At 48.8% G+C, this 12,801-nt stretch overlaps 4 protein-coding genes across 4 annotated transcripts; 2 read left to right on the top strand and 2 right to left on the bottom strand.

Annotated features, from left to right (window-relative positions):
• The first annotated feature begins 15 nt into the window (after positions 1-15).
• Positions 16-587, top strand: LOC125907360 (uncharacterized). Its single transcript, XM_049609019.1, has 2 exons — positions 16-266; positions 330-587. Exons 1-2 carry the CDS (start codon positions 219-221, stop codon positions 585-587), a joined length of 306 nt encoding a protein of 101 aa, XP_049464976.1. The 5' UTR covers positions 16-218.
• A 1,710-nt stretch (positions 588-2,297) lies between these two features.
• On the top strand, positions 2,298-4,330 carry LOC120959274 (uncharacterized). Its single transcript, XM_040382555.2, has 2 exons — positions 2,298-2,403; positions 2,464-4,330. The coding sequence occupies exons 1-2, from the start codon at positions 2,356-2,358 to the stop codon at positions 3,892-3,894; spliced, it is 1,479 nt and encodes a 492-aa protein (XP_040238489.2). The 5' UTR covers positions 2,298-2,355; the 3' UTR covers positions 3,895-4,330.
• Positions 4,331-5,728: 1,398 nt separating this feature from the next.
• LOC120958922 (transmembrane protein 14 homolog) lies at positions 5,729-6,545 on the bottom strand. Its single transcript, XM_040381996.2, has 2 exons — positions 6,321-6,545; positions 5,729-6,211 (listed from the first exon to the last, which is right to left on the bottom strand). The coding sequence occupies exons 1-2, from the start codon at positions 6,394-6,396 to the stop codon at positions 5,949-5,951; spliced, it is 339 nt and encodes a 112-aa protein (XP_040237930.1). The 5' UTR covers positions 6,397-6,545; the 3' UTR covers positions 5,729-5,948.
• A 107-nt stretch (positions 6,546-6,652) lies between these two features.
• Positions 6,653-12,536, bottom strand: LOC120955410 (palmitoyltransferase Hip14). The gene is made up of 4 exons (XM_040376259.2): positions 10,876-12,536; positions 10,641-10,803; positions 10,453-10,572; positions 6,653-9,663 (listed from the first exon to the last, which is right to left on the bottom strand). Exons 1-4 carry the CDS (start codon positions 12,094-12,096, stop codon positions 9,302-9,304), a joined length of 1,866 nt encoding a protein of 621 aa, XP_040232193.1. The 5' UTR covers positions 12,097-12,536; the 3' UTR covers positions 6,653-9,301.
• Positions 12,537-12,801: the final 265 nt, after the last annotated feature.

Below are 12,801 nucleotides of genomic sequence, written 5' to 3'. Positions count from 1 at the left end.
TCTTTCTCTCACAACTCACTTCTGAACAACTGATCATCCGACATCCAAGACATCCAAGTAACATGATTAACGCAATACATCCAAGTAACGCAGTTCACATACAATTCATCCAAGCAACGTGGTCGTTCAATATTAACTCTTTATCCCTTGAGCTTGTGAGATTTTCAGAGATATTCGGATCAATGAGAGATTTTCAAAGATCATAATCGAAACGTATAATGGATTCGTCTGATGCGGGGTCCCCTTTCGACAAGCTGCCTCCGGAGGTGAGTAACTGCTTTTAAATCAAACCTGTATAGTGTCAGCTCTAACTCTATTTCACATTCCAGCTTATTTGCGCCATATGCGACCATCTTGATTTGGAGGCGTTGAAGGCGATGTCTCTTACATGCCACCGGTTGGAGCAAATATGCGCGAACCAATGTGCTCATCGGTTTTTCTTGTGCATCCCCGGGAATAGACTGGCCTTTCATAGCTATCAGCTGGGAAGAATTGCCGAAAAGGTGGAAGAGACAGCCATTTTGCTGAAGACTACAAAACGTCGCTACCGTCGAGTTCATCTCGATGTGCCTGAGGTCTCGATATGAGCCTGAGGCCGATAGTGTCGAGCATATGCAAGCTGTACACGACAAGCAGTTGTTGCAGCAACTGGCCGTGCTGAAGCTTGATTTACCGGCTTTATCGGGAAATTTGGCCGTACATCTATCGGACGCGGTGGCCAGGATGGACTGCTTGCTGGAGCTAGACATCTGTTATCGACATCAGTTGACAAATGTCAATCTGCCTTTGTCCAGTGACTTGAAGCTTATCAACCGTTCACTGCATAATCTGTCCCTAGACTGCGTTTGGCCGGCCAGGATCGATTGCCCCAATATGCAGAGCCTTGTCGTTAAAGGGCCATTCGATATAGAGGCTATCGTTGGTAACCAGTATGCGCTGCACGGTGTTCGGGAACCTTACTGGAAGCTGAAGCACATAAAAGAGCTGGTAATTACTAAACATTTACACAGTCATCCGTTTCCCGATTCTTCGACATTAGCTGCAAGCTATAGGGTACAGTTTTATCGACAGTTGAAACAGCTTAAAAAATTATACTACAGCGATAACGGCGCGTCAGATTGGATATTGCAGACCATTTGCGAATCTTGCGTCCAGCTGGAGCTCCTATATTTCCTAGTGCTGGAAGTGGAAGACCGAAATTCGTTACGCTTCCTTTCGAACCTGAACAACCTTCGAGAATTGAACATTTTAAGCGCCAGAAACGTCATATCATTCGCTGGCGTTCGCTTGCCCAATCTGAAAAGGCTTCTATTAGACTTCGTGGAAATTTACTGGCCCCCAGTCGAAGGATTTGATTCAATCGAATGGCTGAAGATCACAGCCTTTCCTTGGCAGGAGAAGCAAATATGTGATCTTTTCGCTGGGCCCTTGAACCGTCTCCGCTTTTTATGGATCAAGCTATCAATAGATTTAGAGCTCTCGTGGTATAGAAACATATTTGCAGCGCTCACCAAACTGCCTGCGCTGAAAACGCTCGTACTGCACAATATGCCATCTTTGAATCACCTCAATGTAATGAAACCCTTACTGCAGTTAACTAAACTAACAGTTCAACTTTCTTTCGGCAGCGACGGAACGACTGTTCCGGTCGAGGTTCCAAAACTGGTGCCCAACGTTGAAAGAATCAAAATTTGTGCAGACAAGGAGTTAGAAAAGGTGCGTTGGAATAAAAACGTTGCTTCAGTACCTAAAATATAACCAATCAACCTATTCCGGCAAAGGTTGGAAATGCAAAGGTTAAAGTCTAAAGTGAATTATTTTGTGCAATAGAGGCAAACTATCAGCAATTTCGTTTGGATTTCCCTGTATCGACTGGTGGGCCGAAATCGGTCTACCGAAGAAAGAAACGTTATAATGCGTTATATTTCATCCGATTTTTTTCATTACGGTGATTTTTCGGTGTGTCTGGAAGTGACCATAACCGCCAAAATAATCTGGCCATACTGGCCAGAACCATCGTTTGACAGTTCGTGTGGATGAAATACCGCAAAAATTGGCCACCATTTTTTTATATATGGACTTTTACGCAAACTATTCCAGATGTCGCCACTGCGGCGCTGGCAGACCGTCTACAGTAGGCGGAGTTTCTCGCCCGCGAAATTCCAGTTCGTGTGTTTATGGCCGAACATGGTTTTATGACCAAACACACTGTCAGCCAGATGTTTTAAACCCAATGTTTTCGCAAAACCACATCCACAGGAAATCACCCCTTGACGCTAGCCGAATGTAGCATAGCAATTCGTCTGATTTTACAGATACATTAACAATCCAAGCGTTAATAGGAGCGGAAATATAATGGAACCCTCCGATGCCGGATCCCCTTTCGACAGGCTGTCTCCAGAGGTAAGAATCCAGCTTTAAAATAATTCCTGGATAGTTTCATGGTTCCGTTTCACCTTTCAGCTCATTTTCTTCATTTTTGACCATCTGAATCTCGAATCATTGAAGGCAGTTTCGCTAACATGTCACCGTTTGGAGGAAATGTTTGCCGACTACAGTGCACGTCGGTTTGTGCTGAGCAGCCGCAAGAAAACCAACCGAAAAGAAGATCTTCCGCCGCTGAGAAACGTTTTAGAAACCATGGAAGAGGCAGTCACACTGCTGCAGCGTACAAAACGTGCCTACCGCCGCTTTCATCTCGACGTGAGGTGTCACCCTAAGCCAAGCAGTCTCGATGATATGCAAGCTGCCCACGACAAGCTACTCGCGACGCGCTTGATACAGCAATTGGTTGTGCTGAAGCTAGATCTCGGGTATGAATTGCACAAAATTGCCGTAAAACTTTCGGGTGTGGTGACTAAGATGGAAAGTTTGCAAGTGTTGTACATCGGACATGAAGCTACGGATAATCCGTACCCGTTTAGTCAGCTGAGCCTTGTCAACCGTTCACTGCAAAAGCTGTTGCTGAGCAACGTTTGGCCCGGCAGGATCGATTGCCCCAAAATGGGGAGCCTGAACGTTTCGGTGTTAGAAATAGATCTGGGGTCCATCATTGGTAAGCAGTATGTACAGCACGGTGGCCAGGAACCGTACTGGAAGCTGAAGCAGCTGTCAGAGCTGGTAATTCAGACACTATCGAAGCATCGCTCACTTTCCCTGCTCGTGAGAACCAATTCAACGTATGGGAGTCAGTTTTATCGGCAGCTGACACAGCTTACGATATTACAAGTTCACCCTCTGTTGGTGACAGATGAGACGCTGCAGGCCATTGGCGAAACGTGCGTACAGCTGGAGCGCCTGTCGCTCTCGTATCTGCGCATGATAAACCCGGCATCCTTCCACCACCTCTCCAACCTAACGAACCTGCGACATTTGGCAATTAAGGACAGCAACAAAATGTTATCGTTCGCTGGCTTTCGCATGCCACTACTGGAAAGACTTGAGTTGGGAGACGCCACACAAATTGATTGGCCATCGTTGGCGCAGTTTGCATCGATAGAATGTCTCCTGATTAGATGTGATTCCTCACAGCTGAACGGACTGTGTGATCTGTTTGCTGAACGCATGCGCCGGCTACACACGCTATGGCTCAAGTGTTACTCCTATTCAGATCGGCCGCGTTATCGAGAGCTAGCTGCTGCACTTCCCAAACTGCCTGCGCTGGAAACGCTCGTGCTAGAAACTTCTGTATATTCGAACTGTTTTATTTTTCTCAAAACAATCGAACCGATGCTTCGGCTGACTCGACTAATTATATGCTCTTTTCCTTCTCGGCGGCATGACATTGGCCAACAGGTTGCAACACTGTTACCCAACGTTCCGAATATCGAAATTCGTGACTTACATGATGTGTACGAAGTAAGAAAAAGTTTGAAATTTGTAACGATGGATTAGATTTGTAACGATGGAGCTAAGGCTCCAATTGGAACTTTTAGTGCCTTTAGTAGGTTTATTCAATATTAGTAGGCGTTAGTAGGCGGATTTAGAATATCAGGGGCGCTAAGCGGTACGACGAATGGAGGCCCCTATAGATGATGATAGAGCAAAGGGGAGGGTCAGACTATCGATCTACGGGGCCCCTACATCGACGGGCTCCAGACGGCCGCTAAGTCCGCCCACCGTTAGATCCGCCGCTTAACTTTATCTCTTTATCTTTATCTTTATTTAAACTTTATCTCTAATCAAAGCTCATTAAACGATCACATATGGGTTTGAGAAATTTAAACGCCATTAACAACTTACCAATCAATAACAACTGCTATATGAAACTATATCAACAATGTTACTTAACAATTATAAATATTGAATAATAATTACTCAATAAATAATTTTTTTTCGGAGGAGACAATACAATGTGTCATCCACCCCAACCCTTCCCCTTATCCTCTTTCCGACACCGCCTCAGAACCTCCCATAATCACGTGCTGCCCTAATTTTTGTAAGGTTAGGAACGTAGGTAAGAAGTATTATTTAAGTATTTTAGAAGGTAGATAACTAAAAATGAATATGAATATGAATATTCTGTTCCAGACCTTGGTCAAGAAGATTACTCCTCGGAAGATCCTCCAAAAAAACGGGACGATGATCTCGAGGTAGTAAAGATCTTCCGCTTACTTTGCACAGTGTATTAACATTGGATATTGTTCAAGGACATTGTGCCTACAACTGATTCCTCAGTATATGGAGATTGTGCTATAGGAGCTTGTTGAGCTGCTAGGGACCTATATATATATAACGGACTTGAGCCGTCGGTCGACTCGTGCCGTGAACAGAATGTGGCGCCATAACGCCCGGTCTAGTGCTGCAAATCTCCAACTCGAGACACCAATCCGGCGCAAGTCTGCTTCGAGCTGGTCAAGCCATCGTACTCGCTGCGGCCCTCTCCTCCGCCTGCATGTTGGGTCGCTTTCGATGACCTTCCTGGCAGGATAGCTAACAGGCCTCCTCGCTATATGACGCCCCAGCCATCTCAGTCTCCCGATTGCCACCAGGATTCCAATCGGAAGATCACCTAGTAGCACGTACAGCTCATCATACCACCGTCTTCTTCAGGCACCGCCAAAGATCGAACGTAGCACCTTGCGTTCAAAAACACTTAGTGTGCGTAAATCGTCTTCTAGTAAGGTCCATGTCTCATGTCCGTAGAGCACAACGGGCCTTATTAAAGTCCGGTAGAGCGTTTGTTCGCGACCAGATCGCTGCCACTTACGTAGATTACAGAAGGTGCGATTTCCAGCGAGGATGCGCCTCAGAATTTCCAAGGATGTATCAGAGTCGTATGTGACTTGGGATCCAAGGTATACGAAGGAACCCACCTCCTCCAGTGTGTCTTCGTCCATGGTGATACAGGGGAAGGTATCTGGGGTGTTATCCCTAGACCCTATTCTCTGTATGTATTTTGTCTTTGGCGTGTTGATTTGGACTCCTACCCGCTGAGCTTCTGACTTATCTCCAGCAAGTCACCTACTCAGTACGTTATTGCTGGTTGATTCAGACAGACAGACATAGTCAATACGTTTGATGACATTGGACAAGCGATTCCTGCTCTTATTGCGCCGCTATAGATTTTACAGATCATCCCACCATTAATGTTGTTCAGTGAATAAAAATCTCCACGGATTCTGTGAGGTTACTCATCACTCTGTTCACTTCTGTATCTATCCAACCGAGCTCAATTCGTTCTTTCGTGTTGTTTTTCCTTCTCTACCATCAAAAATGTACCTTAGCGTATGGAAACAATACTAGTACTTTTATTTTATCGCTATATTCCCATCACCGTGATTCGACGTTCTTGTCACTTTGCGCACGCTATCTTCCACGACCCACGGCACGACACAACCTTCGACCCCATTGGGCGCTGGGTGGAATATTGCATCAGTGCCGGCCCGTCCGACAGCGCCCGTTGCATAAATGCATAATTTAACGACCTCCTGCCCCGTACGCAACCTCTACTCTTGCTTGGCGCCAATCATCGGCAGATAGCGGTTGTGGTAGATAAGACCACGGGCAAGCATTGCGCAAGACAGCACGCAGATCAGTCCCGGCGGCATGAACTTGCCCGAGCGGGCCCACCGCGACCCCATCATACCGGCCAGCACCAGGGCCGTGCCAATCTGCAGCAGGGGCCGGGGCGGCTCGTTCGACGACAGCAGCGCACCGTACCCGAGCAGTGCGCCGAAGGTAAGACCGGCTGCCAGCGAGGGGACGGAACCTGTACCACAAAACAAAAAAGGAGCAAAACAACAACAAACGTGGATGAAAATAGTCTTTCGGAGGATTGCGAAACATCTCCCCCCGACCGACCCTTCCGCACAACAAACCTGCTTTCGCGTATCCGACAATGCCACCGGCGGCCACCGTTGCTGCGTAAGCGAATCCAAGAATATCGGCCGGCATTTTCACAATTTAGAATTTGTTAAGCTTTACACACAAAAAAATCACTTGTTTTGCGGTGCGCAACTGCTAAGGGACCCGTGTTTTTCGGGAGGTAGAAGACGGTATGTAAATAAACTTTCCGCACGATCCGGCTGTCATTAGCCGCGCCAAACGTCAACGTCAGCGGGACCGCGTTTGACAGCTGCCGGAGTGTGTCTGGATTTGAATTGAACGCTTTCTTTCCGTTGCAGTCCGTTGGTGTTTTGATTCGTACGGATTATGTATTGTTTATCTACTGTTTATTATCTTTATTATCAATACATTATTGCCTGTGCTTTGTGGGTGTGCGAATAGAAGAATGGAACTCCAAGTTTTTTTGGTGGTTAACGTTTAGATACTCTATTCCTATATGTACGGCTATATTTTGTGTTTGCCTCTGCCTGGTTCGTATGTTCGCCTAAATGCACCATCGAGGCCCCCCTTCGGGCCCAGCATTTAATAAAGGGGAAATATTACACATACAATGGGGCCCGTTTTCTTTAAGGTGGCCTTATATGGTTTGTAACTGTTTTCCGACTGCTTAGGAGCTTTCTCCCACTCCTAACGATAGTGTGTGTGAGTGCGCGCGCGCTTGGCCAAACCGCGTGGTCGGAAGGGTGAGAATCGTTTTGCAAACGCTTGTTCTTCTCCTCACTTTCCGCGGGGGCCACAAGGAACAATAAGAACAAGCGAGCTGGAAGAAGCGTTCAGTTAGTCCTAAATTGTTGCATTTTTTGTTTTGTTTTGTTTCGTGTGTGTGTGTGTTTGTTACTGGAAGAATTTACAGCTCTTCCGCCGCGCACTCGCTTAACCAGGTTTGACCATCCTTCTGACTCTCTGATTCTGGTACCGACCGTTTGCCGGTAATAGTGTGCATGCCGTCCCCGTTCTGCACAGAGGATTTCTGCTGAAGAATGACTAGAATGTTTCAGAACGGAATACGATTGTGAAGGAATAGTTCGGTAATAGCGAGTGGGGTTAGATTAGCTAACGGTTGAAGTAAACCCTTACACTGTTGCGGAAAGCTTATCGTGCGGATTTGATAAACCAATCAATCAAACTGTGCTGACGATCGAAAGGGCCCAAAACAAAGCGGGATGAAATTTCACAAATGGAAAGACTTTTGCAAAAAGCTGAATAAACGACTAAGAACGATCTACAAAATCAACACTCTTCTACTCGCAAAAGGGACGGTGGTGTGTTCTCTCTGTGTATGTGTGTTTAATTCTTCTCCCTATAAGTTTACTCCCTGAATATAGTACTTCATTAGATAGCAGAGCTAACAGTTTAGCAAGGATACGAGATAGAGCTCACCGCAGCGTTGATTAGTTTGCATTTGTCCCTCCCCATTTTCGTCACCTCTCTCCCGTCACAGTAACGGCCCATTACTTCCACGCACACATATCGGGTTTTGCAGCACGAACAACGAAACATGCCGACCCTCAGCACTGGCCAACAGTTTTCTTTATAACACTATCTACATGGATTTCGCTCTAGGTTAGGATAGTGAAATATACGTTTGGAAACACAACTAGCAACAACACTTATTGCTTGATTTTGGGCTGAATCGATAATGGTTTCATTCGTGACGGCGCGTAATGATGGCGCAAGGAGCAGGAGCGATGAACAAAACGGAACCGTTTCTCTTCATATTTTTGTTTTGTTTTTTTACACACCGAGCACAATGGGAAACGGGATAGTTGGATGCAATCAATACACTTTACAATACAGTGCGTACGTGTCACTTGCTTATGTCTCTTAAAAGGATGCAAATGGTATGCAATACGCACAGCGACAATCGGTCAGCCGAGTGACCGAGATGCGTTTTGTGTCCTGTGACTTTACAAAGGTTCACTACAGGTCTGGCCTCGTTTCCACCGCGATCAATGGAATGAATTGTAATCTTTTGTTTCTGTACGCATAATACGCCCATCCTACTACGATCGACCGTTCTGTTTGGTGTGTATGGGGGTTTGTGTGTCTGACTTTTAAATGTTTCTTCATTTTGCCCTTAATCCTACACCCTACTCCTCCACAGTTTCAATATGTTTTGCTTCTTACATGCTAGTAATTTGTGTCTTTCATTTGTTCGTTATCCTTCTCTTTTTCTGTCGAACACGTGCTCTAATTTTCCCTTTTTTGTCCCCGTTTGTATAGCGTACTTATTTCATCATCATTGGTATGGTTGGTGTGTCTGTGTGTGAACGGGGCATTGTTCTGTGCTTTATGTTTTTTTTTTCTATAAGCGTTTCCTACCCACACTATTTGCTGCGTAATCTTCTTAACTCCCTATCTAAAGCCTTTCGGTTCTTGCGCACTCCCACACTCATGTTTAAAAAAAACAGCACAGGAAAATGATACCAAAATACTATAATTAATTCTACGATAGTGCGACCACCTGCTTGCCCTATCCCATCCGCCGTCTGCGTAAATAATGCACAAAAAGAGGCGGAAAAATGCACCGACGAAAATGGACGAAACGGGGAAAGGAAAACTTTTAACTGCTTCGCTAAATCACCAACACACTTTCACCAACCAAACTCACTCAGCTATCACTGTTTTTTGCGTAAGAAGCGAGAGAGAGAGAGGAGAATCGATGCAATCGATGGGTACTAGAGAATTTGCCCAACCACCACCTCGGTTACCTTCACACTGCTGCACCACGGCCTTCGCCGGTCGCCTGCTGAACCATCAGTACAGTTTCGACTTGCTGCCACACTTTAGCATCGCGTTGATCGTTTCCGTCCGCAGCAGCGTGGCCAACTCGCGCTCCGCCGGGTTCCGGGCGGGCCGCCTGGTGCGGTTCCGGTTGCCGGTCGGCGGGCTCAACGGGCTGCTGTCCTGCTGCGTCTTCCTGTGCGTCCCCTTGCTCGCTGCCGACCCGAGCTCAGACGTACTGAAAGTTGTCGGGCCGCAGCAGTGGCTCGTGCTCGACGTGCTTGTCGAACTCGAAGAACTGCATCCAGTCGGTGCGCTGCGGCTGCACCAGCCCGAAGCAGCTGCACTCGAGAAAGTCGAACAGATTTTTCACCGGCCCACGGTTGAACGGGCTCTTGCCGCCCTTGGCCTGGAAGTGGCGGTAGCGGCCCCGGTTCAGCCGTTCGTTCGTCGTCATGCCCAGACAGACGACCTGGTAGCTCTGGCAGATGGTCAGCACGGTCACCCAGGACATGTGCAGCAGCGCGTTGCCCATCACCCAGCCGACCCACGGATTGCAGGAACCGATCGCTTGCAGTGCTGACCACAAACCTGAGGTGAAGAGGAAATATGTATTAGTTCAGTGGTGGGAACTCGGAAATAGACCTTCTCGATTCCGATTCCGTGTTCGGAATCAATTCCGGAGCCGATTACGATGCTGGAATCGATTCCGATTACGGAGTTGACTCCGGAGTCGATTCCGGAGTTGACTCTGGAGCCGATTTCGATTCCGGAAACAATTCCTGAGGCATTTAAGGAGCCGATTCCGATTCGGAAGTTAATTCCGGAAAATCCGGAGCCGATTCCGGAACCCATTCCGGAGCCGATTCTGAAGTTGATTCAGAATCAATTGCTGGATCGGAATCAGCTCCGAAATCACAATCGGCTCTGGAATCGGAATCGAACAGGGAACCGCAATTTGCACCGGTAACGGAATTAAGTATGGATTCCAGAAATGGAATTAGCTCCGGAATGAGAATCAGTTCTTTAATTGAAATAAAAAGCCCCAGAAGCGAAATCAGTCCGGGAATCTCCATGAAAAGGGATCGTTTACCAATAAATTTTGATTCTTTGCGGCTATCCATACGTAGCATCATTGGACCCAAACGTCTCTTCTTATGGAGATGCCGAAACCGATTTCGAAGCCTATTCTGATTTCGGAGCTAATTCCGATTCCGGCGCCGAGTTCGATTCCGAAGCCAATTCCGATTCGATTCCGATTCGGGTGCTAATTCCGGAATCGATTCCGACGAAAACTTCATCTTTCCCATCACTACAATAATCGTTCCTCCTTTTTTCCTTTAATTCTGTGCCCCGGACCCGACCCTCCACCACCCTTACCCTCATCCATATTGATGGAGCACGTTTGCACGTAGAAATTGGAGCCGCCGTACAGCATCCAGCCGCACATGATCAGCAGCATCCACAGGAATCCCATAAAGTATTTGTGATTTTTCGCACCTGCAACGAAACGAATTACGTGTTACACAATGGTCTCAAGGGGAAGCGCAATGCGCTCCAATACACACCGATACAGTTGCCCACCCACGGGCAGTGATGGTCGAACCGGGCGACGCACCGATCGCACACGGAGCAGTGCTTCGAGCGTACCGGCCGCCGGACCAGACAGGCGGAGCAGAAAGCCGACGGTTCAAATCCGCTTGCACCACGCTCGGAAAGTTCAATGATGGTCTGGAAATGAAAAGAAAAAAAAACATTAATTGCCTATTTTTTGTCCAATAAACCCTTCTTTTCCCAACGCACCCTAAACCGCTGCTCTTGCGTCGGCTGGATGACGCCCGGGTTGCCGCGCCACGACTTGAGAAAGCACACCCACAGCCCCGCACTGCACGCGAGGAACGCCAGCGAGGCGAGAAACGAAACCGTCGGCGCAATGTACGTCAGCCAGGTGACGTAGAACCACAGCTTCGTCGCCATGTAGACGCTCAGCGGCAGCAGCGCCATCAGGTTCTCGTCGAACAGGTGCTGCCCGATCGTGTACGCCACGCTGTACAGGCAGGCGAGCAGGAATATTTTGATGATGATCTGCGTGTCGGCACAGAACACCAGCCCGACCAGGTAGAAGACGAGGAACGGCGTCGCAATCATGCTCCACCAGCGGAACCGCTTGTCGAGCGTCATGCGGACGAGCGGGTTGCGCCGGTGCGACTGCTGCGTGGCCTCCCGGATCCGGTCCGACACCTTCGTGCCGATCCAGATCGAGCCCAGGTGCGGCTGCAGCATCGTGAGCGGCGTGTCGCCCCGCAGGTTCGGCACCTCCATGTTCGCCTTGCCCTTCAGCACCAGCGTGCTGATGGCGGTCGCGTTGCGCGCCAGTATCGCCCAGTGCAGCGCCGTATTGCCGTGCGTGTGATCGGCCAGGCTCGGATTGGCGCCGAGCGTCAGCAGCAACCGGACCGGATCGAGGGCGGATATCTTCCACGCCGCCCACATCAGCGCCGTCATGCCGCCCCGGTCCTGCAGGTCCGGATTGACGCCCCGCGCTATGAAGTACGCCACCAGCGCCGTGTGGCCGAACTGTGCCGCCAGATGGATGCAGGAGCAGCCCTCCGCGTCGCGCAGGCTGGGGTCGGCACCGGCCGCCAGCAGCAGCACGACCGCCCCCAGATGGCCCTGCCGGGTGGCCCAGTGCAGCGGGGTCGCGTTCAGCTCGCCGCCCACCGCATCCACTATCGCACCCTTGTCGAGAAAGTACTTGATGATGTCCTTGCGATTGTTGATGGCGGCCCAGTGCAGCAGCGTGACCGTTTCGCTGTCCGGCTGGTTCACGTCCCAGCCCGCCTCGATCAGCTCCTTCACGCGCGCTATCGCCCCGTACTGGGTGGCCTTCACGATATCGAACCCGCTGTAGTCGTGCTCGACCGGGGCGACGGCCGTCTCGTGCGTGATCAGCCCGTCCCGGTCGTGGCGCTCCGGCTCGGAGCAACCGCCGGCGGCCGCCGCAGTGCAAGCGCTTTGGTACATGCTTCCGCTCACTTTAGGCGGTGGCGTGTTTTGGAGCCAAACGGAGCCCCTCCCGAGTCCACCCCGTGCGTTGCAGTCCGGCCCACAGGGGAAGATGCTCTCTTTCTCTCTCTCTCTCGTTCTACCTATCGATGTTTGGGGATTAATCTAATCTTAGGCGGAAGGGCGCCCTAATTTATTTTCACGCTTGGCGTACTGTGGAAACCGCGCGATTAGATTCCGCACTGCACTGAACCGGAAAATGATATGTTCGTCCCAACACAACACAAGGGTTCGTCCTCTTCCTGCTGCTCCCCCGCAGTCCGAGGGTTGTTATCGCACGGAAGGATCACTTTTCGCGGCGGCCCCTCACTAATGTTCCGAAATTAAATTCATTCATCGCACTTTTTATCAATCCGCAGGTTTCGATTTTTTTCATCCTCTTCGTTATTGTGACAGTGGTGACAGTTGTGACAAGTTTGTGTTTTTTTTTTCATTAGGGAAAGAAAAAGAAAGAAAATGCAAGAGATTGATAAAAAGCAGCGGTTGGAACATCGCGTGGATGACAACAATATGCATGTTCTAAAGATTCCCTACCATTTTGTATAACAAATTCTACTAAAATTCCTGCGCTATTTCGTCTGCTTAATTCCTACGCTGAATTTCTACGCTGGATTCCTACACTATTTCTACTCCGCACATTTACCACCGGGTATGGTTTGTTGA

The sequence above is a fragment of the Anopheles coluzzii genome, chromosome 3 (genome assembly GCF_943734685.1).
Source record: "Anopheles coluzzii chromosome 3, AcolN3, whole genome shotgun sequence".
In the NCBI taxonomy this organism is placed as follows: domain Eukaryota; kingdom Metazoa; phylum Arthropoda; class Insecta; order Diptera; family Culicidae; genus Anopheles; species Anopheles coluzzii.
Note: the sequence above shows the minus strand (reverse complement) of the source record. Positions and strands in the feature narration are given on the sequence as shown.

Coding starts and splice junctions, on each gene's coding strand:
- LOC125907360 (XM_049609019.1), top strand. CDS start 219: ATGGATTCGTCTGATGCGGGGTCCCCTTTCGACAAGCTGCCTCCGGAG. Junction 267..329: donor TCGACAAGCTGCCTCCGGAG/GTGAGTAACTGC, acceptor TTCACATTCCAG/CTTATTTGCGCCATATGCGA.
- LOC120955410 (XM_040376259.2), bottom strand. CDS start 12,096: ATGTACCAAAGCGCTTGCACTGCGGCGGCCGCCGGCGGTTGCTCCGAG. Junction 10,804..10,875: donor CGCAAGAGCAGCGGTTTAGG/GTGCGTTGGGAA, acceptor TTTCATTTCCAG/ACCATCATTGAACTTTCCGA. Junction 10,573..10,640: donor GTGGGTGGGCAACTGTATCG/GTGTGTATTGGA, acceptor GTTTCGTTGCAG/GTGCGAAAAATCACAAATAC.
- LOC120959274 (XM_040382555.2), top strand. CDS start 2,356: ATGGAACCCTCCGATGCCGGATCCCCTTTCGACAGGCTGTCTCCAGAG. Junction 2,404..2,463: donor TCGACAGGCTGTCTCCAGAG/GTAAGAATCCAG, acceptor TTCACCTTTCAG/CTCATTTTCTTCATTTTTGA.
- LOC120958922 (XM_040381996.2), bottom strand. CDS start 6,396: ATGCCGGCCGATATTCTTGGATTCGCTTACGCAGCAACGGTGGCCGCC. Junction 6,212..6,320: donor TGTCGGATACGCGAAAGCAG/GTTTGTTGTGCG, acceptor TTTGTGGTACAG/GTTCCGTCCCCTCGCTGGCA.